Source organism: Agelaius phoeniceus, chromosome 1 (assembly GCF_051311805.1).
Source record: "Agelaius phoeniceus isolate bAgePho1 chromosome 1, bAgePho1.hap1, whole genome shotgun sequence".
Classification (NCBI taxonomy): Eukaryota; Metazoa; Chordata; class Aves; order Passeriformes; family Icteridae; genus Agelaius; species Agelaius phoeniceus.
In genome coordinates this window covers 49,121,160-49,142,283 of record NC_135265.1, presented here as the reverse complement: position 1 = coordinate 49,142,283, position 21,124 = coordinate 49,121,160, and the positions used below count along the sequence as shown (strand labels likewise).

The 21,124-nt window shown below is 39.2% G+C and overlaps 1 protein-coding gene across 2 annotated transcripts; it reads left to right on the top strand.

The window, feature by feature from the left end:
* Positions 1 to 1,324: 1,324 nt before the first annotated feature.
* MLH1 (mutL homolog 1) lies at positions 1,325 to 19,166 on the top strand. 2 transcript variants are annotated; one of them, XM_054629822.2, is made up of 19 exons: positions 1,325 to 1,567; positions 2,833 to 2,923; positions 3,052 to 3,150; positions 4,209 to 4,282; positions 5,373 to 5,445; positions 5,713 to 5,804; positions 7,201 to 7,243; positions 7,904 to 7,992; positions 10,262 to 10,374; positions 10,938 to 11,031; positions 11,552 to 11,705; positions 12,406 to 12,758; positions 13,530 to 13,678; positions 15,093 to 15,201; positions 16,055 to 16,118; positions 16,658 to 16,822; positions 17,723 to 17,815; positions 18,111 to 18,224; positions 18,765 to 19,166. In XM_054629822.2, exons 1-19 carry the CDS (start codon positions 1,461 to 1,463, stop codon positions 18,930 to 18,932), a joined length of 2,244 nt encoding a protein of 747 aa, XP_054485797.2. In that variant the 5' UTR covers positions 1,325 to 1,460; the 3' UTR covers positions 18,933 to 19,166. The 2 variants fall into 2 exon arrangements, with proteins under 2 accessions (XP_054485797.2, XP_077034623.1); XM_077178508.1 differs by lacking the exons at positions 1,325 to 1,567; positions 2,833 to 2,923; positions 3,052 to 3,150; ... (3 more) ...; positions 7,201 to 7,243; positions 10,938 to 11,031.
* The last annotated feature ends 1,958 nt before the right edge of the window (positions 19,167 to 21,124 follow it).

Genomic DNA, 21,124 nt, shown 5'->3' with positions numbered 1-21,124 from the left:
GGGTCATTGGATCCAACCTCCCTGCTCAGGCATAGATGCCCTGGAGCACATGGCACAAGATTGCATCCAGATGGTTCCTGGATATCCCCAGTGAGGGAGACTTCCACAATATCCTTTGTGAAAAATGCATATTTTATGATTAGCTTTTCGCAAATATTAAAATGAATATTATATGTGTTGTGTTAGAAAGTAATGCTGTATTAATTCTCTTAAGTAGTGTGTTAAATATAGTTTTAAGTTATGAAAAATGTTAAAATAGAAACTATGTAGGATACTTTTTTTAAAGAAAGGACTCGCAGTGAGATAGCAGCCACAAGAGACCTAAATCTTTCAGACAAAAAGAATTTATTGCTCTCTTATCAGAAGAAATGAACTTCTTCCCTCCTCAAAGGCGCTGTTAGGATTCAGAGGAAGAAGCTGACGATGACCAGACAGAATCCTGTATTTGAATAAAATTTATGCATCATGTATGAAGTGTATGAATATGCAACAGGCTATCGTTTTTAAGAATTAATCCTTTGTTAACGGGTGTCCTTTTTCGGGCTTGTGCTGCCCAGAGAAAGGTACCCGGATGTCTGTAACTCTTTGTCCCTATTGTCTCATATTGTCCTAATTCAATTTGTCCAAGTTATTATTACTCTAATTGTATCAATATTTTTATAACCATTTTATTACTATTAAACTTTTAAAAATTTAAAAACAAGTGATTAGCGTTTTTCATACCTCTGTGGGCAATCTGTTCCAGTGCTTGGTCACCCACACAGTAAAGAAGTTCTTCCACATATTCAGTTGTGCATCACTTCCTGTGCATTAGTTTCTGCCCATTGCTTTTCTCATCCTATTGCTTGGCTCCAGCAAGAGGGACCTGGCTCCATCTCCTTCGCACCCATCCTTTAGATATTAATACACATTAATACGGTCCAATCTCAGTCATTTAATCTCAAGGCTGAACAGGCTCAGCTTCTTCAGCCTGTCCTCGTAAGAGAGATGCTCAGTCAACCTTGTTGCCCTCTGCTGGACCTGCTCCAGGAGCTCCCATGTGTCCTTGTACTGAGGAGCCCAGAACTGGACACAGCACTCCCGACGTGGCCTCACCAGGGCTGAGTAGAGGGGCAGGGTCACCTCCCTCGACCTGCTGGGGATATCACTGGGGTACATTGCTGGTATGTAACCCCCACTGGTTTCTAGGCCGCAGGCGCCCTGCTGGCTCAGGCACAACCCGCTGTGCCCCGGAACGCCCGGGTCGGACAGACCCGGGGCCCCTTGCGGACCGCGGCCCCGGCGGGTCCGGCCCAGCGCCGCCTCCCCTCCCCTCCCTCAGCGCGGCCTCCCCTCCCCTCCCTCAGCGCGGCCTCCCTCCGCCAGGGGGCGCGCCCCTCCGCGCCGGCGAGCCCCGCCTCCCGCCCCGCTTCCCGCCCGGCCTCGGTGGGGCGAGCGCGGCTCCCGGCCCGGCGGCGCCAATGGCCGGCGTCATCCGGCGGCTGGATGAGGCCGTGGTGAACCGCATCGCCGCCGGCGAGGTCATCCAGAGGCCGGCCAACGCCATCAAGGAGATGATCGAAAACTGGTAACGCGGGGACCGCCCCTCCCGCAGCCCGGCCGCGCTGCGTGGGGCGGGGGGGCTCTGCCGGGGCTGGCACCGCGTCCCGGCCCTCCGTCCCGGCCCCGGCGGACAGCCAGGGCCGAGCGGGAGCCCGAGTGCCGAGGAGGGGCGGTGCCTCCGTCCGCCCATACGGGAGGCAGCACCGCTTGGAAAGCCGCGTTTCTGTCTGCGTTTGTGTTCCGGCTTGTTTTGTTGTTGTTTGAGAAACTTATGAATTGTCTGCTTCCGCTGCCGGGTTAACGATTCATAGAATTATTTAGATTGGAAAAGATCTCCAAGATCGTCAAGTCCAACCATTAACCCACCACTCCAAATCTACCGCTAAGCAATGTCCCTAAGCACCACATCTCTAGGTATTTAAATACCTCCAGGGTCAGCGACTCAAACACTTCCTTGGGTAGCCTTTTCTATGCTTGACCATAGATAGAGGTACATATCTGTGAAGATATGTATCCTAATATGCAATCAAAACCTCTCCTGGCACAAGTCGAGGCCATTTCCTCTTTACCCATCACTTGTTCCTTGGGAGCAGAGGCCAACCCCCACCTTGGTACAACCTCCTTTCGGGGAGGTGAGAGCAGTAAGGTCCCCCCTGAGCTTCCTTTTCTCCAGGCTAAACGCCCCCAGCTCCCTCAGCTTCTTATCAGCCTTGTGCTCCAGACCCTTCCCCAGCTCCATCATCCTTCTCTGGACATGCTCCAGCCCCTCAATGTCTCTCTTGTAGGGAGAGGCCCAAAACTGAACACTGGATTTGAGGTGTGGCTTCACCAGTGCCAAGTACAGGGAGACAATCACTGCCCTGCTCCTGCTGGCCACACTATTGCTGACACAGGCCAGGATGCCACTGGCCTTTTGGCCACCTGGGCACATGCTGGCTCATGTTCAGACAGCTGTTAGAGCAGCACCCCCAGGTCCTTTTCCACATGGCAGCTTTGCAGCCACTCTTCCCTAAGCCTGTAGCACTGCATGGGGTTGTTGTCACCCAAGGGCAGGCTCTGGCACTTCATCTTGCTGACCCTCAAACCATTGGCCTCAACCCATCAATCTGGCCTGTCCAGGTCCCTCTGCAGAGCCTTCCTACCCTCCAGCAGATCAGTGCTTCTGCTCAACTTGGTGTCATCCGCAAACTGAATAAGGCTACACTCAATCCCCTTTTCCAGGTCATGAATAAAGATATTAAACAGAACTCTGGGATTGAAATTGCTTTCTTGGTCTCTTGGTTTCTGCAGTTTGGATGCTAAGTCTACGAGTATCCAGGTAGTAGTTAAAGAAGGTGGTCTGAAATTCATCCAGGTTCAAGATAACGGCTGTGGTATCAGAGTAAGTAAACAAAGTTGGCAGGTATATACTGCTGTTTGATACTACCCTTTAAAAATTATTTCAATTTATAAGTGTTTCTGATCTTGAAAAAACTCAGAAAGTGACTGTTGCTTGTCCCTTTCACATAGAAAGAAGATCTTGACATCGTATGTGAGAGATTTACTACGAGTAAACTGCAAAAATTTGAAGACTTGGCTAGCATTTCTACATATGGCTTTAGGGGCGAGGTAAGCTCTTCATCAAGGTTTTGAAACTATTCATTGCTGTTCTGTTTAGGGGGTTCTACATAGTATCACATTCCTAATACTCTTTACAGAAGCTTCTGTTTCCTGAGAGAGTCTGCTATGTGAATGTAGTTCAAAATACATTTCAGTGTCTTCAAGATTAGGTGGATTCTTTTTGCTTTCTGGAATAAGAATTTTTTTTTTAATTGAAACAAAGCCTGTCTTCTCAAATGATGGTTCATGAACCTACAGGTAAAAGACAGTAGAGGATTTGAGTGGGAGGTGAATCTTCGATGTCAGACATTTGTCTGAATACTACACTTAAAACTAAATGTGCAAAATGTACAGTGGTCTTCCTTTGTTTTTGTTGTTAGACAAGGTTGGTATCTCTGATCCCTCAGATATACTGGTTCCTCATACTCTCACAGACTGTATCTAAACTCTGGAAGAACAGTCAAGGATGAGTTTAGCTTTTCCCTCTGGATGAACAAGATATATATCTCAGATACATAGATGCTCACATGCTCCATAGAGTAGACTGCTTGGGTCCTCTTCTCACACACTTTCAACATAATCATCTCCATAGTCAGTGGTTTCTGATCCTGAGGCTGGTTTCATCTGTGTAGACATATCCATTGAGTTTTCCAGGAAAGCCACTGACACCTAACATTGTAATATTACATACAGTCAATAGAAGAACTTGGGCAGGAGTGAGAGAGTAGCAGCTAAAATCTTCCAGGTGCTTTCTAGTTAACATGAAAAAGAAAAAGGCACAACTGTAATAATTTTGCAAATTTCTTTTAGTATGGTTAATCAGTTGCATCATCAGAGATAACAAAATATTAGGGAAGCCAGAACAATCTCCTGGATAAAATGACTGGAAGTTTAGTATTATAGATACTAAAATTGGTTTAAGCTCTACTGATATGCAATTTCATTGTAAGGATTTTTATTTATTATTTGCTAGTGGTATGTTGAAATTTAGTGATGGTGTTTAAAATGTGGACATGCCTCATCATTGTGCAGAGCAAGGTTTACAAAGATGCTTTCTCTTTTCCTAGGCCTTGGCTAGCATCAGTCATGTTGCCCATGTTACAGTAACAACTAAAACAGCTGATGCAAAGTGTGCATTCAGGTATGCTGCCTATTACCCTGGTGACTTCTGCTGCATGCAATAACAAACAGATGTATCAATTTCAGAGCTCCTGTTATGGAGGAGGGTTTGGTAAGGGCAGGTATTAAAAAGACTTGGAATGTGAGAAAATGTATTTTTTTCAAATTGTAAAGGGAAGCTTTAGCTTAATAACGTATTTTAAAATTGGTGGAGGTGGGGTGGGGTGGCAGAAAATCTTGAAAGAACTTTTATTTCCGGAGCTAATGTAGGTTAAACATTTGTCTTTTTCTCCATTTCAGAATAAAAAGTTGCATTTATATTACAGGCGTCATGTCTAGCAAATTTCACAAGTCTCAGCACATGAACTTACAGCTTAGTTTGTTATCATATCTTTATGATGATAGGTGCTTTATCCTATCCAAAAAGAGTTTTGGATATTCTTTTGAAAACTTAATCTAAATTACAACCTTTTCCATTAATTTCTTAACTACCTGTAAGAAAAGGGATTGGAAAAAAGAGATGTTCCAAATCTTGGTTTTTCAAAAGATTGTGTGACTGTGGTCTTTCTTGCATTAAACATTCAGGGTATATTAGAGGGAAAGAAAAAAGTCTATCCTTTGAATTTATGCATCTCTATAACTTTGTTAGCTGAAAGACCTACATGGGTCACAAATCTCTTATGCTTAAAATCCTGTTAGTGTCAAAGAAAACAGATCTTTGACAAAAGTCAAGAATTTCTTGTTAACATAATTGAAGTGTAAAATCTTGTGGAATAATTGTTATTAGGCTGTGTCTAGCTATTAAAGAAAGAAAAAAATGCAATAATCCTGCCTTTGGAGGAAAAGTCTCGGTAATACAATTTCAAAATGCATATGCCATGGTCTGCCTCCTTTTCTCTGCTATTATTCCCTTTCCCCCACTTCCCCTCTGGCTCTTACAATCAATGAAGACAGTTTTACTCTAGCAGAAAGGTGGAGGAAGCTAATTCTCAGTGTCCCCAAATTCTTTGCTGGGAGGAGTGTGACAATGATGGGATTTCTTTTGTGTTCATCTGTCCATGTCTGCCCTTCTGTAAATCTTGATGACTGACAACTTTTTATTTTCTTCCTAGAGCTACTTACAGTGATGGAAAAATCAAAGCCCCTCCGAAGCCATGTGCTGGAAACCAAGGAACTCAGATCACAGTAGGTTTTTGTGCCTGTTCCCTCTTGTTCCTTTTCTGTTCCCCTTGCACCAATTACATTGTGAGGTACATAACAGTATCATCTTTGAAGCTGCAGTTTGTTAGGTGAACCTAGGGAGTTAAGGAATACACTGAAAGTTGATTTTTCATAAACCAAATTATTCTAGGAAAATTTATATATAAAATCATAACAGGATGGATTTCAATTAATTCTGTAGTAAGAGAGATTTTTAAAAATTGTCTTTAATTGTGAACTTTTTCTCTGTAGGTTGAAGATCTTTTTTACAATGTAAATACAAGAAGGAAAGCTTTAAAAAATCCAAATGAAGAATATGCAAAAATACTAGAAGTTGTTAGCAGGTAAACTAAAATAGGGGATTCTCAATTTTATATACTGCCATGGGGAGTACTGGGGTTCTTCAGAGAGACTGGCAGTTGTTTGTTTGGTGTAATTTTGTTGGTGGTGGTGGTCATTTTGTTACGGTTTTTTTGCACTATTTGTTAGTGTGCAGTGTCAGATAACAGCCTGTCCAATTTGATGTGAAAAATCCAGATAGGAAGTAGTGTATTCTGTCTATAGCCATTAATTATTTGTAAGAATTCCAGCAAAGAAATGGTGATGGACTTGAATGAGTGAACTTTAAATGTACCTGGGCTGAATAGAATTAATGTAAAAACTGCTCAGGAGCATTGAGATTTGGCTGAATACAGAAAAGCTGAATGGCAACTTCACACCCCCAAAAAGGAGTAATATCATTTTAGCTATTGGATGTTCCCTTCCTGGGCCCCTTGGTTGCTCTTATGCCACTGCTGTAGTCTTCCATAGCGTGCAGAGGTCTTGCAAGCAGGATCTGCACAATTTAAGCAAAAGAACTGCTTTATGCTTTCAGAAGACACAAAAGGTAGCAGAGAGAAGCAAGACTGTATACCAAGGTTTAGCCTATTCCCTAAATGAACTATTCAAGAGTCTCTACTGGCTCAGGCAGACTTCAGCCAGGAGATGGAGGGTCAGATCCTGATGTTCTGTCAAACAGGGTGATGTGAAGTCTTGCTGAGTTACAGTCCTCCAGCTCATTGGTTGTTCTTTTTCATTAGGACTTTTCTATTACTTAATTTTCGGGTTTTTTTTCCCTCTTGGGGTTTTTTTTTCCCTTCTTTGGGGGTTTTTCTTCCCCTCTATAAATTTTATATATAAATTTTTGAGTCCACAGTCACAGCAGTCTAATCTTAGTCTGCATTTTCTTGCAGACTTCTTTCTCATCTTGCAAGGTTCTATGGTGTGTTTTTTCTCACAGTGCAGTAATTTCCCTAGAATTTTGAGCCAAGATTACACAGCTGTAGTGTATCAGATCTCAGCTGTGGGATCACAGATAGCTGAACTGTCTGGGTAGGGGAAGTTAGAAGGGTGGGCCAGCCATTATTCAGATGCTTTTCCATAGTAGTTGAGACTTGATTCTGTTATACTGAGGATGTTTTGATGGGTTTTTTAAGTTAAAACATGTACAGTGAAACTGAAAAAATAGGTCTGTGGAAGCTGATCCTTGAATTTCCTGTGGTTACAGACAAGTTCTAAATAGGACACACTTTTTTTTTTTTAAGCTGTTCAGTCTGCAAAAGCTCAGCTTGGCTCAAATTGCACTACTGTCTAACAGGAAGTGAAATTGCTTGCCCCCATTATTAGCTGCTTTTCAACAATCAAAGGAAACAATTACCTTTTGTTCCACATACTGCAGACTTACTTTTATCTGTTTTTCAGGTATGCCATCCATAACTCAGGCATCAGCTTTTCAGTTAAAAAGGTGTGTAGATAAAATTTTTGTAACTTCACTGCATGCCTGTGTATATATATACATAATGTGTATATCTGAAAATTCTGATATACATAATGTGTGTATCAGAAAATTTGCACTGTGTCTTTTGCAACAGGATCAGCACAGAGAGCCTTCCTTTATAATGAAATGTTGAAGGGTATGTTGGTGCAGTTTGGATAGAAAGCACATCAGTTAGGAGTAAACAAGACAAAAATATATTTGTCAGGAGTTTGGAGGATTCTGTGTGGTCAGTGGTGTATTTGGTTTCGCTTTATGTGTTGTTTCAGCTTCTCTGGAGAGCCTGGTTACTAAGTGCTGTATGAAAGAGAATGGGGTAGATTATCATTGTTCTGTGCCATTCTTGGTAATTGTTTACTGAACTGAGTTCAGTAAATAAAGTGTTCCTCACTTTCCAGGGTGGAGTTACTAGCCTCAGTGGGTCTGATGTGCTCTAGCTGATCTTGTAAACATGGGCCATTTACCATCCATTGCTTTTTTGAGTATAAATAAGTAAATAATACAAGACAATTTAATGATGTTATGTCGTTCCCTGTAGTTGTTTTAGAAATGTTATTGTTTAATTTAAAGTATTTCTAAAACTTCCTGCAGGAAGGTGAATTGATTGATACTCATTTCTGCTCTCTTTAGCAAGGTGACACGGTGTCAGATGTTAGAACCTTATCCAATGCCTCAACAGTGGACAACATCAGGGCCATCTTTGGAAATGCTGTTAGCAGGTACACTGATGTCAAATTTCCTTTTGATGTGAGGCTTTCCAGTGAATCACCCTTCCTTTTCTCTTTAAAGACCATGGGCTTATGGTAACCTTTCTTGCTTCCTTCATGGTTAATTTCAGAGAAGAGGGAGTGCTGTAATCCTTCTTTTCAGAATGTGTCTTTTTTATTGGGCACCAAAGGGAAGGGGAAAGTTACAAAGTTATTCCTTTAATGCACTGAAAAAGAGCCATCTGCTTGTAACTTTCTGTGCTCATGTAAAAACAGCAAGCTGAACCTGTGTTCTCTGCAAGTTCCTGGCCTCTTCCTGTACCATGAAAATCTTACGTGTTCTTGCTATATGCTACCTGATAAATTTTGAAGCTACTCATATTTTTTTTTTCTGAAATATTATGGTTTCTTATTTTGACAAAAGCTACATTAGTTGAAGCTGTGTAAATCAGATAGAAAAATAAAAAAACCCAAAGGATCATCTTTTGAAGATGTATCTGCCATTTTAGGAAAAATTCTCTTTATGAGACTTTCAGCTGTGAAGAATCCATTGTATGTATTTGTCCCATGAACAGCTGGGTGTCACTGATTCTGTTCTGTCACTGACTGAAGTCAAGATTCACATTTAATGGATGTAACTTCTAATTCATGAAAACAGTTTAGGAAGCACAGCAAAATAGAAAGGCTGTGAAGTAATGAGGTTTGTAGTGTTTCATGTATTTCTTTGCTGTGCATTTATTTTTTTCTACTATGGATAGTAGCTCATTTGATAGTGATAGTAGGTTGATATGGATAGTAGCTCATTTTTCCTTTTTATGGTTCAGGACAAATTGTCAATTTCAAAGTAAATGTTTTGATAATTTCTTTGCAAACAATAAAAGTTTTTATTTTAACACCCAGTTCAAGATGGTGTTAAAAACTGAACACAAATAAAAATGACACTTGGTATATATATATTGAGGTTAAATTGGAAATAAGTAGCCCTTAAGTCTGTTCTGTGTTAACTTTAGAAGGTGGCATAATGCCTTCCTAGAGAGCTGTGCTCACAAAGTGCTGAAGTGGATTTTCCTTGACTAATGAATTATTAAAATTATTAAAACTGTTACGAAAACAGTTAACATTAGGATCTATGTGCATGAGCAAGAGAGTTTTTACATTTTAATGACTTCTTAACAGACCACCAAGACATATTAGACTGATAATAGTGGACAAAGTAGTCCAAAAAAAAAGCGTTTGTTCTTCCTTGGCTGCAGACAATTTTGAAGTGTTCTTGTCAATCACTGTCAATGACTTAAACAATGAAATGCATATTGGAATTATCAATAGATTACAATGCTTTGAACATTGTGATATGTTACAGTATTAAAAAGATAATGGAGGTAATTTTACAGATTCCAACCACACAACACTACCAGTTTACACTTAAGAAGATGAAATTATGCAGTTTAGGTTAAATAATTACCATGTCCCTCAAATAATTCGAATGTTTTCATTAACTGTGACAGAAGATGTATCAGTATATGGAGTAGTGAGACTTGAGTAATAGGCCCTAAGCCAAAGTTGACCTTTAGATGAACCTTCCAACCATATGTTATATGATATTTGTCTCTGCTCATTAGCAAAATATGCATGATCATTAGAAAAATATGTAGTGTGATAAGAACATATTTATCTTTCCATATTTAGAGGATGGACAACGCCGTGAAATCAGACATATGACATTGTTTGGAGGTATATGGTGAAAGCCAACTCCCTTGGCTCCTCCTTGAGCCCTGGCCAGGCTTTGGGTGGAACCCAAGAGGAGAATGAAACCAGATGTTTCTGCATTAGAATTATGTGAGCTTTTTTATTCAACAATATAAAAGCTGGACCCTTTCCCAGCAAAGGTGGAGTCTTCACCTGTGTGTGGTGAAGACACCCTGTGAAGACACACTGTGTAGGATTTCCCAGTTACCAGGAGTGATTCTCCAGTCCTTTTCTGTGGCCAGGGCTCCTTAGTTGATATGTGTATCTGGATGATGGTAAAGTGTTAGGGTAACTGGTGTGTATCTTCTTAATCTTCTATAGTAATGATTAGGTGCATTACTTATATTATACTTTTGTAAGTCTTTGCTGTTTTGAACTGTAGTTAATTACACTCATCCCTTAAAGTTGGTGCCTGTCTCATTTGTGCTGACCCTGCCAACTGGCAAAACAGAATATCATTGCTTGTGAGTACTGTTCAAAATTTAAATCAACAGAAGAATTAATTTTTTGTTCGTGTTTCTGTCAAACTTAATAGGGAACTCATAGAAGTGGGCTGTGAAGATGCAAATCTGGCCTTTAAAATGAAAGGTTACATCACGAATGCAAACTACTCTGTGAAGAAATGTATATTTTTACTCTTCATAAACCGTAAGTTTAAAAAAAAGGCAGCATTTTGTACAGTCATATGTTGCTTACATAATCAGAAGACCAAAACTTTATGAAGACCTACAAAGTGCATAAGCATTCTTAAAAACATTTTTAAGAATAAATATTACAGTTAATTGTAAATCTTAAAAGTGTTTTTCAGTTTGTAATGTGCATCACACTTGGTGCTGTATTTGGTGGAAAACAGCTAAAACTGGACCTAAAGAAACTTTGGTCTATCGAGGTTATGGCTGTGTCCTGCCAGCTTACACAGATTGATCTCTTTTCTGTAGCAACACTGGCATGGGTTGACTGTATGAAATAATGAAAGGTAGCGTGGTTATTTCAGTATTTGTGGGAAAAAATTCCTCTAAGTGTAAAACATGTTGAGAAAAACACTGTCTATTCCTGGGTTTATATGAAGAATAAATAGGTCCTGGGGGAAAATGGGTATAACAGATTCCCTTTGAAGGCACAAAGAGTGAAGATGTTTGTCAGAAGGAGGAGCTGGGCACTGTGCAGGGTGTTGTGGCTCTTTGGAAACAGCGCTGTGTTCTGTGTTTCAGATCGGTTGGTAGAGTCAGCCGCTATGCGCAAAGCCATAGAAACTGTGTACGCTGCTTATTTGCCAAAAAGCACGCACCCATTCCTATACTTAAGGTAAAGTAATAGGAAGAAGTAGCTTTTTAATACTTCCTGTAGGATAGAACTAGGGTGAGTAGGTTTAGAAGGACATTTCTGTTCCTCATGATAGTGTTAAGCATTGCACTGAGGTAATTAATCTCCAGGCAGGAGATGATTAAATAACATTAAGAAAATCCTAAGAAGACAGGCCTTATTTTTAGCAGTAGTGAGTATCTGTAATTTCAGCTGAAGTCTTTTCCTATTAATTCATGAGACACTGCAAGTAAAAGATATTTCTAAAAGTGGGTTTTTGTAGTTGTACAATGGAGAGGTTGATTTAAGCTTACCAATGTAAGCTCATTTTGGTGAGTGATTTTGCATTATGTTTTAATTCTCTAAACAAGTCTGACCGTAATACAACTTCAGCAGGTTTCATGATCATTTTGACTTATTTGTATGGAATAACATCCCCAAGCCTGACAAATGTGAACCAATTTTTGATTTCTCTACCATCCATGGGATATTTTAGATTAACTTCTTTTAAAATATTTTGCAGCCTGGAAATAGCCCCTCAGAATGTAGATGTGAATGTGCATCCTACAAAACACGAGGTCCATTTTCTTCATGAAGACAGTATTCTGGAGCGTGTGCAACAACATGTAGAGAGCAAGTTATTGGGCTCTAATTCCTCAAGGATGTACTTCACTCAGGTGAGAATATCTATGGAGTGATGGCAGTTCTGCATTATTTTAATGATCAGGAATAATTTACTCTGTTCAATAGTAAAATCTTTGCAGATATGGCACTTATCAGTATTGTACTGGTACCTTTAGATTTTTGCTCTTGTTTCAAGTTACTTTAATATACCAGTGTTAACAATATGGCAAAAGAGAGGAAAAAAAGTATGAGAACATTTTAAGTACATTTCTGTCAAATACCTGATTAGTTGTCTTAATTTTATATTAGCCTTCACATGTGGTAATTTTTTTTTTTATTCTGTCCTGGTTTATGTGAAGAAGATGTGATTGAAGAAACTGTTTTGTGTATTTGGTAACATTTTGGATTTAATCTTACCAGAAAAAAAAGTCAGGAAGATACTCTACTCTCTCTTTAAGTGAAGCATAGCATAAGAATTACTATAATTTTTATACAAACTAATTTCCTTGTGATTTTTTTTACCTTAAAGATTTTTTGAGTCAGGAATGGTATCTATTGATTTTAACTGCCAAGATGACGACATTCACTCCATGTGGATAGCAAGTGCAAAGCTGGTGGCCTTTTAAGCAGTTGACACTGTGTTGCTGGGGGTTTCAAATTTGCCTCTGAGCAGTAAGATACTATGAGAAGTGTGACTAATCTTTCTGATTCGTTTTTTCTTCTTGTTCAATCTCTTCTCATGTCTGAATGAAGACATTGCTTCCAGGGGCTGACTGCTCTTCCAATGAGGTTGTAAAATCAGCAGCAAACTCTTCAGTGGTCACCAAGGGAAGCAGTGATAAAGTTTATGCACATCAGATGGTCCGCACTGATTCCCGAGAGCAGAAATTGGATGCTTTTCTTCAGCCAGTGAACAACCCCCTGAGTACAGGCACCACTGAAGTGACAGCAGAGGTTAATGCAGCACCTCCAGAGGGTGCAGGCAGACCCCAGGATGCTGAAATGGAAGAAGTCAGTGACGTGGTTGAAATGGTTGATGTTCAGGAGGATGCAGTGCAGCCTGGGGGGCCGAGCGAGAGCGGACACTTGTCTCCTGTGCCTTCTCGGTAAGCCCCACCTTTCCTGAACTGAGGCAAGGCTACCTATTTATTTCATGGCCTAGCCCTGAAACTATGGATTTTTCTGATCTCTTTGGGCTTCTGCTTTTCCAGGAGGGAAAAATTATTAAGAATAACTTCATGATGTTTTATTGAGAAATTAAACCTAATCTGGACTGTGAATTACGTAACTTGTGATAAATTTTGTGACTGGAATAGTGTTTCTATGCATACTGAAAGGCAGGAAGCAGTGTAAATAATGGCATTAGTTTAGGAAGATCATACTGGTCTGTCTCTTTCTGGAAGCCTCCCTTTTGTGAGGGATAGAAACTATATCACTGAATTTGACAGGCATTTCCCTAGCAAAGGCTAAAGTGCTATAAATTTTTTTATAGCTCCTGCAGAAGCTGTTACAAGAGGCCAAAGTCTTCTGAGGGAATCTGATCCTCTCTTCCCAGTATTACAGAAAAAGGGGTATGGAAAAGAAAATTGTTAGAAATAGGAACATTTTTGATGTGTTCTTTAGAGCCAAATTTGCTTGGTGCTTAAGCAACAGCTGCCTAACATAATTGGTATTAGTGTCACGAATTCTCTTAAAATTCTGAATTATCCTTTCCTAACAAATTATTCCTCAGAAGCAAAATAAAACTGTCTTTCTGGGAAACTGTCTGCATTTCCTGTGTTAGCATACAGCATGTGAATTGAGCATCTCATCTGTTGCTGTGTTTGGCTTAAGTGATAGAAGAATTGAATGTAATTCCTTTTGTTTTGGTATTGTAGGAAAAGACCACGGGAAGACATGGATGTAGAATTGGAGAAAGATGACACCAGAAAGGACATGACTGCTGCCTGCACCCCTAGAAGAAGAATTATCAACTTGACCAGTGTGTTGACTCTCCAGGAGGAAATTAGTAACCAAGCACATGCAAGTAAGCATGACTTGTTTCTCAAAATTACTGTTATTCCACCACTAAATATGACTGTTCAAAGGGGGAAAAGGTATTTTAAAAGGCCCAGCAGCATATACTGTGCTGCTAAGCAAGTTTTTAACAAAAGCTTTTGCTTTTCATTTTTATTGTATCTGTCCCACTTAAATGGTGAGACTTATGAAATACTCTCTTTTTTGTTAAGAGTTGTTTTAGACAAAGGTAAAAGGTTTGTGAATCTCTCTAGGGTGTTTTCCTCTTAACTCAATTGCCTCTGAAGGCAGCTTACACTGACTCATACCCTTATTATTCATATCTCTAAACCCCTTACATTCCAGGGGTTTTGTTGGATTTATTTTGATTTTTCTGGTTGTAAGAATTGGGGATGCTCCACACAGACATCTGTAATAAGTAACTTTTCTATAAATTTATAGGAATCTTAAAGTTTAGAAAGCATGAACTTTTACTTTATTTATGCTTCAGTAAACATTTTGCAGAAGACTGGTAATTCTGACCCAGTCATTCCATATTTGACTGTCACTGTTTAAGTATTGAAACCAAAGAGTTGTCCCAGACCCTTAAAATAGCCAAAAATGCCTCAAAATTCACAATAAAACTTGTGAAGCTGCCTGAGGTTGTGTATCATCTTCACATCACACACAGGTAAGAAATACCTAAAAGAGACTTTGGAAAGAGAGAAATCTTTTCTCAGTCTGTTACATTCCTTTAGAAAACATAGCAGTGGCATTAGTGAAATTAGCATAGTGCTTTGTACATGCTGTGACTGCAGTGCCAAACATCTGTAATAAAGCTTCTCCCAAGGATGGCAACTAGTGAATTTTTTTTTTTGTGGAATGTCTAAAATGAACTCTTTTATGAAATCTGACTTCTTGTACTTTTCCCAGTCTTCTCACTCATACATATATTTTTTTAAAGTTATTTTGTTAGAGAAATAAAAAGAAATTATGAAAAAAAATTATGGACCTATTCTACCACACCTCTAGAATTTAGTTTGATAATACCTAGATTGTGTTGCAAAACTGGTTTACACCTGCAGTTTTTGAAGTATGTATGTGCTTCTCACCAATCTCCTGTGGCTGGAAATTAATTTTGGAAGGCTATTCAAACACAGGGACTTTATTTCTTTTTTCTAATTTGCATTTGTAGTTTAAATGTTAAATAACTCTTCTCCCTTACACTTTAATAGTGTGAGTATGCATAAAAATTATTAATATTTTGAAACTTGTGAATAATTGGTCATACCAGGATATAAGAAGCAGAGGTGTAAGAGTGACTGAACAGTAATCTGAGACTTTCATGCTAAAAAGACACAAACCACTCAACTACATAAATGAGGGCAGGGTTGCAACTATGAAATTACATTCTTTTTTTTCTTCCTACCTCTCTGTTGTTTCAGAACTCCAGGAGATGCTACATGAGCACTCATTTGTTGGCTGTGTCAGTCCTCAGTGGGCTCTGGCCCAGTACCAGACAAAACTGTACCTTCTCAATACAACAAAACTCAGGTAAAAGAGTTGTTATACCTGTTGGCAGCTGAAATAAGTACCAATTGTGAAGCTAATTAGAAGAAGGAAGGCAATGACAGGGAAAAGAACATTGTTCTCTTGTTTGCCTGTGTGAAATGTCATGAGAGTAAAGATCAAGCAGTCCATTGAGAACAGTGGAAACAAGTCTGGCACACTTGGGAGAAGTTGCAGGGAATCAGTGTCATTAAAATGCCACCTACTGTATTGTGTGCTCACAGACAGTGGGAAGGGAAAGACTTTTTCTTGCTTCATGATGATCTAGATAACCTATGATCATCATCATGATTCGCTGCAGGATCATCTACAGCACTTTGTATAAAGTAGAGGCCTCAGAAAAGTCCTGGAAAACATTGTAACCAGTTGGGTTAAAAGTATCTGTGGGACAGGATTGTAACACGAAATTGTAATTTTGCCTGTGCAGCCTTACAGGCCCAGCTGCATAAATTTTCTAACAAGTCAGAGAAAAGACTTGAGATAGACATGTCTATTAATTTCCCAGTTCCTTTGCATTTCTTACAGTGCAGTAAAGGAGTAAAGAAGTTGAAATAGAAATTTTCAGGGAATAAATTCATAGTGATTGGATACTTGAGTATGTAACCTTTCTTCACCAGTATGGCTGATGATGTCAGAAACCAAGAAATAATTTAATTGTAAATATCTAGATAATGCAGGTGAACCCCTAAAATCTTCAATTAAAGTAAGATCTTTATTAATAGGACTAGATATGGATATCTGGTGTTTCCAGGATGATCCCTTCTTTTCCCTCTTAATTATGGTAATGTGGAGATATGGCAATCTTGTCCATATAATTAATTTTTGTGCTTCAATTTAGCCAAGAACTCTTCTACCAGATACTTATTTATGATTTTGCAAACTTTGGAGTCTTAAGGTTGTCTGTAAGTATAATTTTACATTATATCCTATAGAAATTATTTTTTAAATTTATTTACAATATGTCTATCCTTTCAGACAAATGGATAGTTTTGGTTGCACAGTCAGGTTTGCTTTTGTCCACTACAGGAATATTGTTTTGTTTCTCATTAAGAACAGAATGTAGAAAACTTAGTAATTTTGTAGGTGCTACTGTTTAAATTGTCATCCTGCCTGCTTGTAATTAGTGTCAGTTGTAGTTTTTCACCAAGTTTTGCTGTTGCTCATTACATTGGGACAAATAATTATTTGAATATACAGTCAGCAGAAATACAGTGTTGATTGCCAGTGTTTATCCTGTAAAATATCACAGTGCTCAGTGGGATTGTGGATGGCAGAAAAAGAAGAAAGACATTCATACCTTTTTATCCTGGTTATGATAAACAGAACTGTTAGTTCTGCAGGCCAGAAATAGTGTATTACAATTAATTAGTATGTGAAGGAAGAAATCTCAGAAATAGAGTGTGCTGATCATTAACCAAAGTTTTGCCTTCTTCATTTTCAGGAGCCAGCTCCTTTATATGAGCTTTCAATGCTTGCTTTAGACGATCCTGAAAGTGGCTGGACAGAAGAAGATGGCCCAAAAGAAGGGCTTGCTGAGTACATTGTGGAGTTTTTGAAAAAGAAGACTGAAATGTTGAAAGATTATTTCTCTCTTGAAATTGATGAGGTGACTGCAGCTATTACTTCTGATAGTAAATGGATGGTGGACTTGGAAGTGTTATGTTTATGGTTGGATTAGATCTTAAAGGTCTTTTCCAACATAAATGATTCCATAATTTTACATTTTGGTGACAGATGACTGCAGTAGTTTGCTTGCAGTGCTTACCATCACTAAGAACTAGTTCCAGTAGGTTTTAGGTGGCATAACCCTTTCATTTAAAATGCTCAGGACTTATGCTACCTTTAAGAAGGGTGGTACACAAAGTTTCTATTTAATTAGTTACCAAGTCACAGAATGGGTTGGATTGGCAGGGACCACAGTGGGTCCTTGCTCAGACAGGGTCATCCTGGAGCACATGGCATAGGATTGTGTCCAGATGGTTCTTGAATATCTCCAATGAGGAAGACTCCACAGCCTCTCCGGGCAATCCATAATTCAGTCATTGCTTCTATAACTAGAATGCGGATCTCTTAACCAGCAAGGTGTGCATCTTATCCAGCTCTTAAGTCAGACAGGGCTGCAGCACCACTGTGCTCTCAATGTGTCTTTTTTTGTGTGGGTTAAGGCATCCCTTACTTTATACAAAAGTGAACAGCTTCATCAAGCCCAGGCACTTCATTTGGATATTTGCTTGGGAAGTGGTATCTGTGTAACCTAAAGCTAGAGAAGAAGGTTGAATTCAGCCACTCCCTGAGCTGAGTGGCTTAATTCATGCCTTGTGAAATTAAACACCACCAATAACTTTCTTCATGCAGCGTCTGCCTGGCTGACAGGGCTTTAAAAACTTGTAAGGCTCACTGAGTTTGGTAAGAATCAGTCTTAAAATACATAAGAGCTTTGGTGCATTTACTGCAAAAAAGAACTTCTTTCTTTTTTTTTAACTGACCCAGCAGTATTGCCTTGCAGGAAGGAAATCTTACTGGGTTACCACTTCTGATAGACAACTATGTCCCACCACTGGAAGGACTGCCTATGTTTATCCTGCGCTTGGCCACAGAGGTATATTCTCTCAAGGATTTTATTAATGCACAATTACTTTTTTTACTTTAGGCAATTCCAGCCTGCCTTTTCAGTTTCTGGTGCAGCTTAAATGTACTGTTACATGTTCCACATGCTGTTCTGTGGTTACTGATTAGTTATGTTATACTTTGCCTTAGTATTCATAACTACTGACTGACCAAGCCTCTATTTTGATTTAAAAGCCTGCATTCCTACCCTCTTTTTTCATTCTATACCTTTATTAAGTCTCTGCTACCCAGATTCTATAAAATTACTTTTTTTTTTATTTTAACAGGTAAACTGGGATGAAGAAAAGGAGTGTTTTGAAAGCCTGAGTAAAGAACTAGCCATGTTCTACTCCATCAGAAAGCAGTATATAATAGAGGAATCCAATCCAACAAACTCTCAGGTACTAGCATACCATAACTACTTCTGTGAGCAGATAACTAACAACATACTTCTGCTCTTTTAGATGTAGACTTCTAATCCCAGCTCTTTCAGGGAACTGAATCAAGTAGCAGTATGGCAAGATTCTGAAAGAATGTGGTTTAAATTTTCTGAAGTATTTTAGGTATTGAGGGAACCTTTTAGATTTGGGCATTGCAGTGTACTTAATATTATTACAAGCCTCTTTGGCCTCTGAGTTGGGAATGTATTTTTCATGCTATATTCTATTCTATTCTATGCTGTATTTCTGTAGAAGAATAAGGATGCATGTAAATTACAAGTACAACCTGATTGTGTCTAAGTATCTGCCTAATGGATTAGTTAAGCTCACCCATTCTCAAGTGACTTTACAGAGCTTAGAATTGACTGTATAGAATGAACTTTTCTAATACCAGCAGAATTTCACAATTGCTGTAGTCTTACATAGTAAAGTTTTTAAGGCATGCTCTCCTCTAGTTAAACAGAACCTCATTTTGTTTGTCCTTGTTTTCCTGTATTTCAGAGCGAAGAATCTGAATCTGGTTCAACAACATGGAAATGGACAGTGGAACATGTGCTTTACAAAGCTTTTAGGACTCATCTTTTACCTCCTAAACACTTTGCAGAAGATGGCAACATTTTGCAGCTTGCTAACCTGCCTGACCTGTATAAAGTTTTTGAAAGATGTTGAGCAAGCAGTTATTAAAGACTGTTTTTATAGATAGACACCATTCATTTTTACTTAGTAGAAGCTAAAGATGGAATCTTGATAGAGGAAAGAAAGGGGATTTAGTACCCTACTAAACTGCTAACATGTCAGTAAATTATCTATTTTCCTTCTGTTGATCAAAGTATAAGAAAATAATTTTTGCTGTGTCTAACCCCAATGAAAATCCCTAAAATAAAATCTCCACTTAAACTCTGAGTTTCCCTATTAACCAGTCTACTAACACCATACACTTCTGTTGAAGAAAATATACTGGGCTAAGTGATTGTGGAAGAAGATGGAGCTTAATTTAGTTAAAATGTGAATGCTTTAACTTCACTTGCCTCTGGAAATCAAACTAGGGTACCTGCATTCCTTTGTTTTAAGCATGAGGGTTGTTTGACAGTACCTGCAATTGGAGTGTACATGCAAAGCAGTTAAAATCATGTTACTGCATGTGTTAGTCTTGCAATATTTCAGGGCCCTTGCAGAAATAAGGGAAATCCCTTCCCTTTTAATCAAAGAGTCAGAGAATAGAAATGGGAATATCCTGGCAGATAGTAAATGAGCATGCACATATAATATTCATTGTCTCCAATTTAATGAATAGGGCTTGGGAGATGTACTTCCTTTGCATAAAAAATGCAGGAAATCTTTCTTGCAAAGTATATTTTGAAGTTAAGATTGCAATAACCATCAATCAAAACATTCTTGTCATAGATACATGACATGCAGGTAATGGTATTACTTTGGTTAACAGCTTGCTTGGGCTATTTTTCCTTTTAAATCCTTGATTCAAACCTGCTTCTTGAAACAAAACTTCTTAAATCTCATTTTGAAGCCCAACAAAAAGAAAACCCAACACATTACAAAGAGCACAAAGCTGTCACAGTCATGCCAAGCAATTTAGTCCATTACCATGGGCCTTGACATGAACCTCACCTGTATTAGAATCAAAATCAAACGGCTTTTTTAAGGAAAGACTGGTGGAAAGTTCTAGAGATGTAGCTGGGAGAGGAGAAATCCTGCCCAGGGAGTGCAGGACTGAATAATAGTTTTTGTGTCAACTTTGAGGTTTTACAGGTAAGTTTGAGAGGAGTGGGCAAAATTATTCCAGAATGAGTGTTTTAATTCCTTTCTATACTATAACATGCATTTTAGATTTACAGGAGATGCAGCTTCTCATGGCAGCAACTGGAATTGTTTGGGGATGCACCAAAGGGAGTAACTTCCTTGGCAAATGACCCATGTATGAAAACATGGCATCTCAGTTAACTCACTATGCAGAGCATCCAAGCCATACACTCAGGAAGAAAGGTGCTTATTTAGGAGAGGCTTGCAAAATCTTTACCTGACATCTGCCAAACATCACTATTCATGTCTGGTGCAACAAAATACCCCCTCACCCCAAGGATTTTCTGTCACCAGTGCATATGGTTTGTTCTGCTTTGCAGTTTCTGGATTAATTCCTTTTTCCAAGTACTGAACTGCAGGAGGAAGCAGGCTCTGAGAATAGGTTGAATTTCTTAGATATGCACAGCGATTTCATATTGCAGAATGAAGATGATGTTCAGGTAAAGTCATGGGTTGTGCACATAGATGAAGTTCATAGATTTAATGGAACCTTTGCCCTCCTATCTCAGATGTGTTTTTCTCGCTGAATTTAATCACAGAATCCTTAGGGTTGGACTGGACATCTATAAATCATCTGGTCCAACCCTCCTGCCAAGGCAGGGTCACGTGGAGCAGGTGACACAGGAACACATCCAGGTGGGGTTGGAATGTCTCCAGAGAGGGAGACTCCATGAACTCCCTAGGTAGCTGTTCAGTGCTCTGCCACTCTCAGTGTAAAAAGGTTCTTCGTCCTGTTGAGGTGACACTTTAGGTGTTTTAGGTTACAGTCATTGCTCCATGTCCTGTTGCTGGGCACCACCAAAAGGAGTCTGGCACCATCCTCTTGGCACCTGCCTTAGAGATATTTATCTGCATTAATGAGATTGCCTCTTGAGTCTTCCCTAGACTCAACACAGGCCCACCTCCTGCAGTCTCTCCTCATAAGAGATACTCCAGATCCTTGGTTGGGAACATTCCAACATTGTTAAATGACACGGTTTGAATTTCTCTTTCTTCTCATAGTTTATTCTTACCTGCATCCTCTGAAACAGATCTTTGCTATT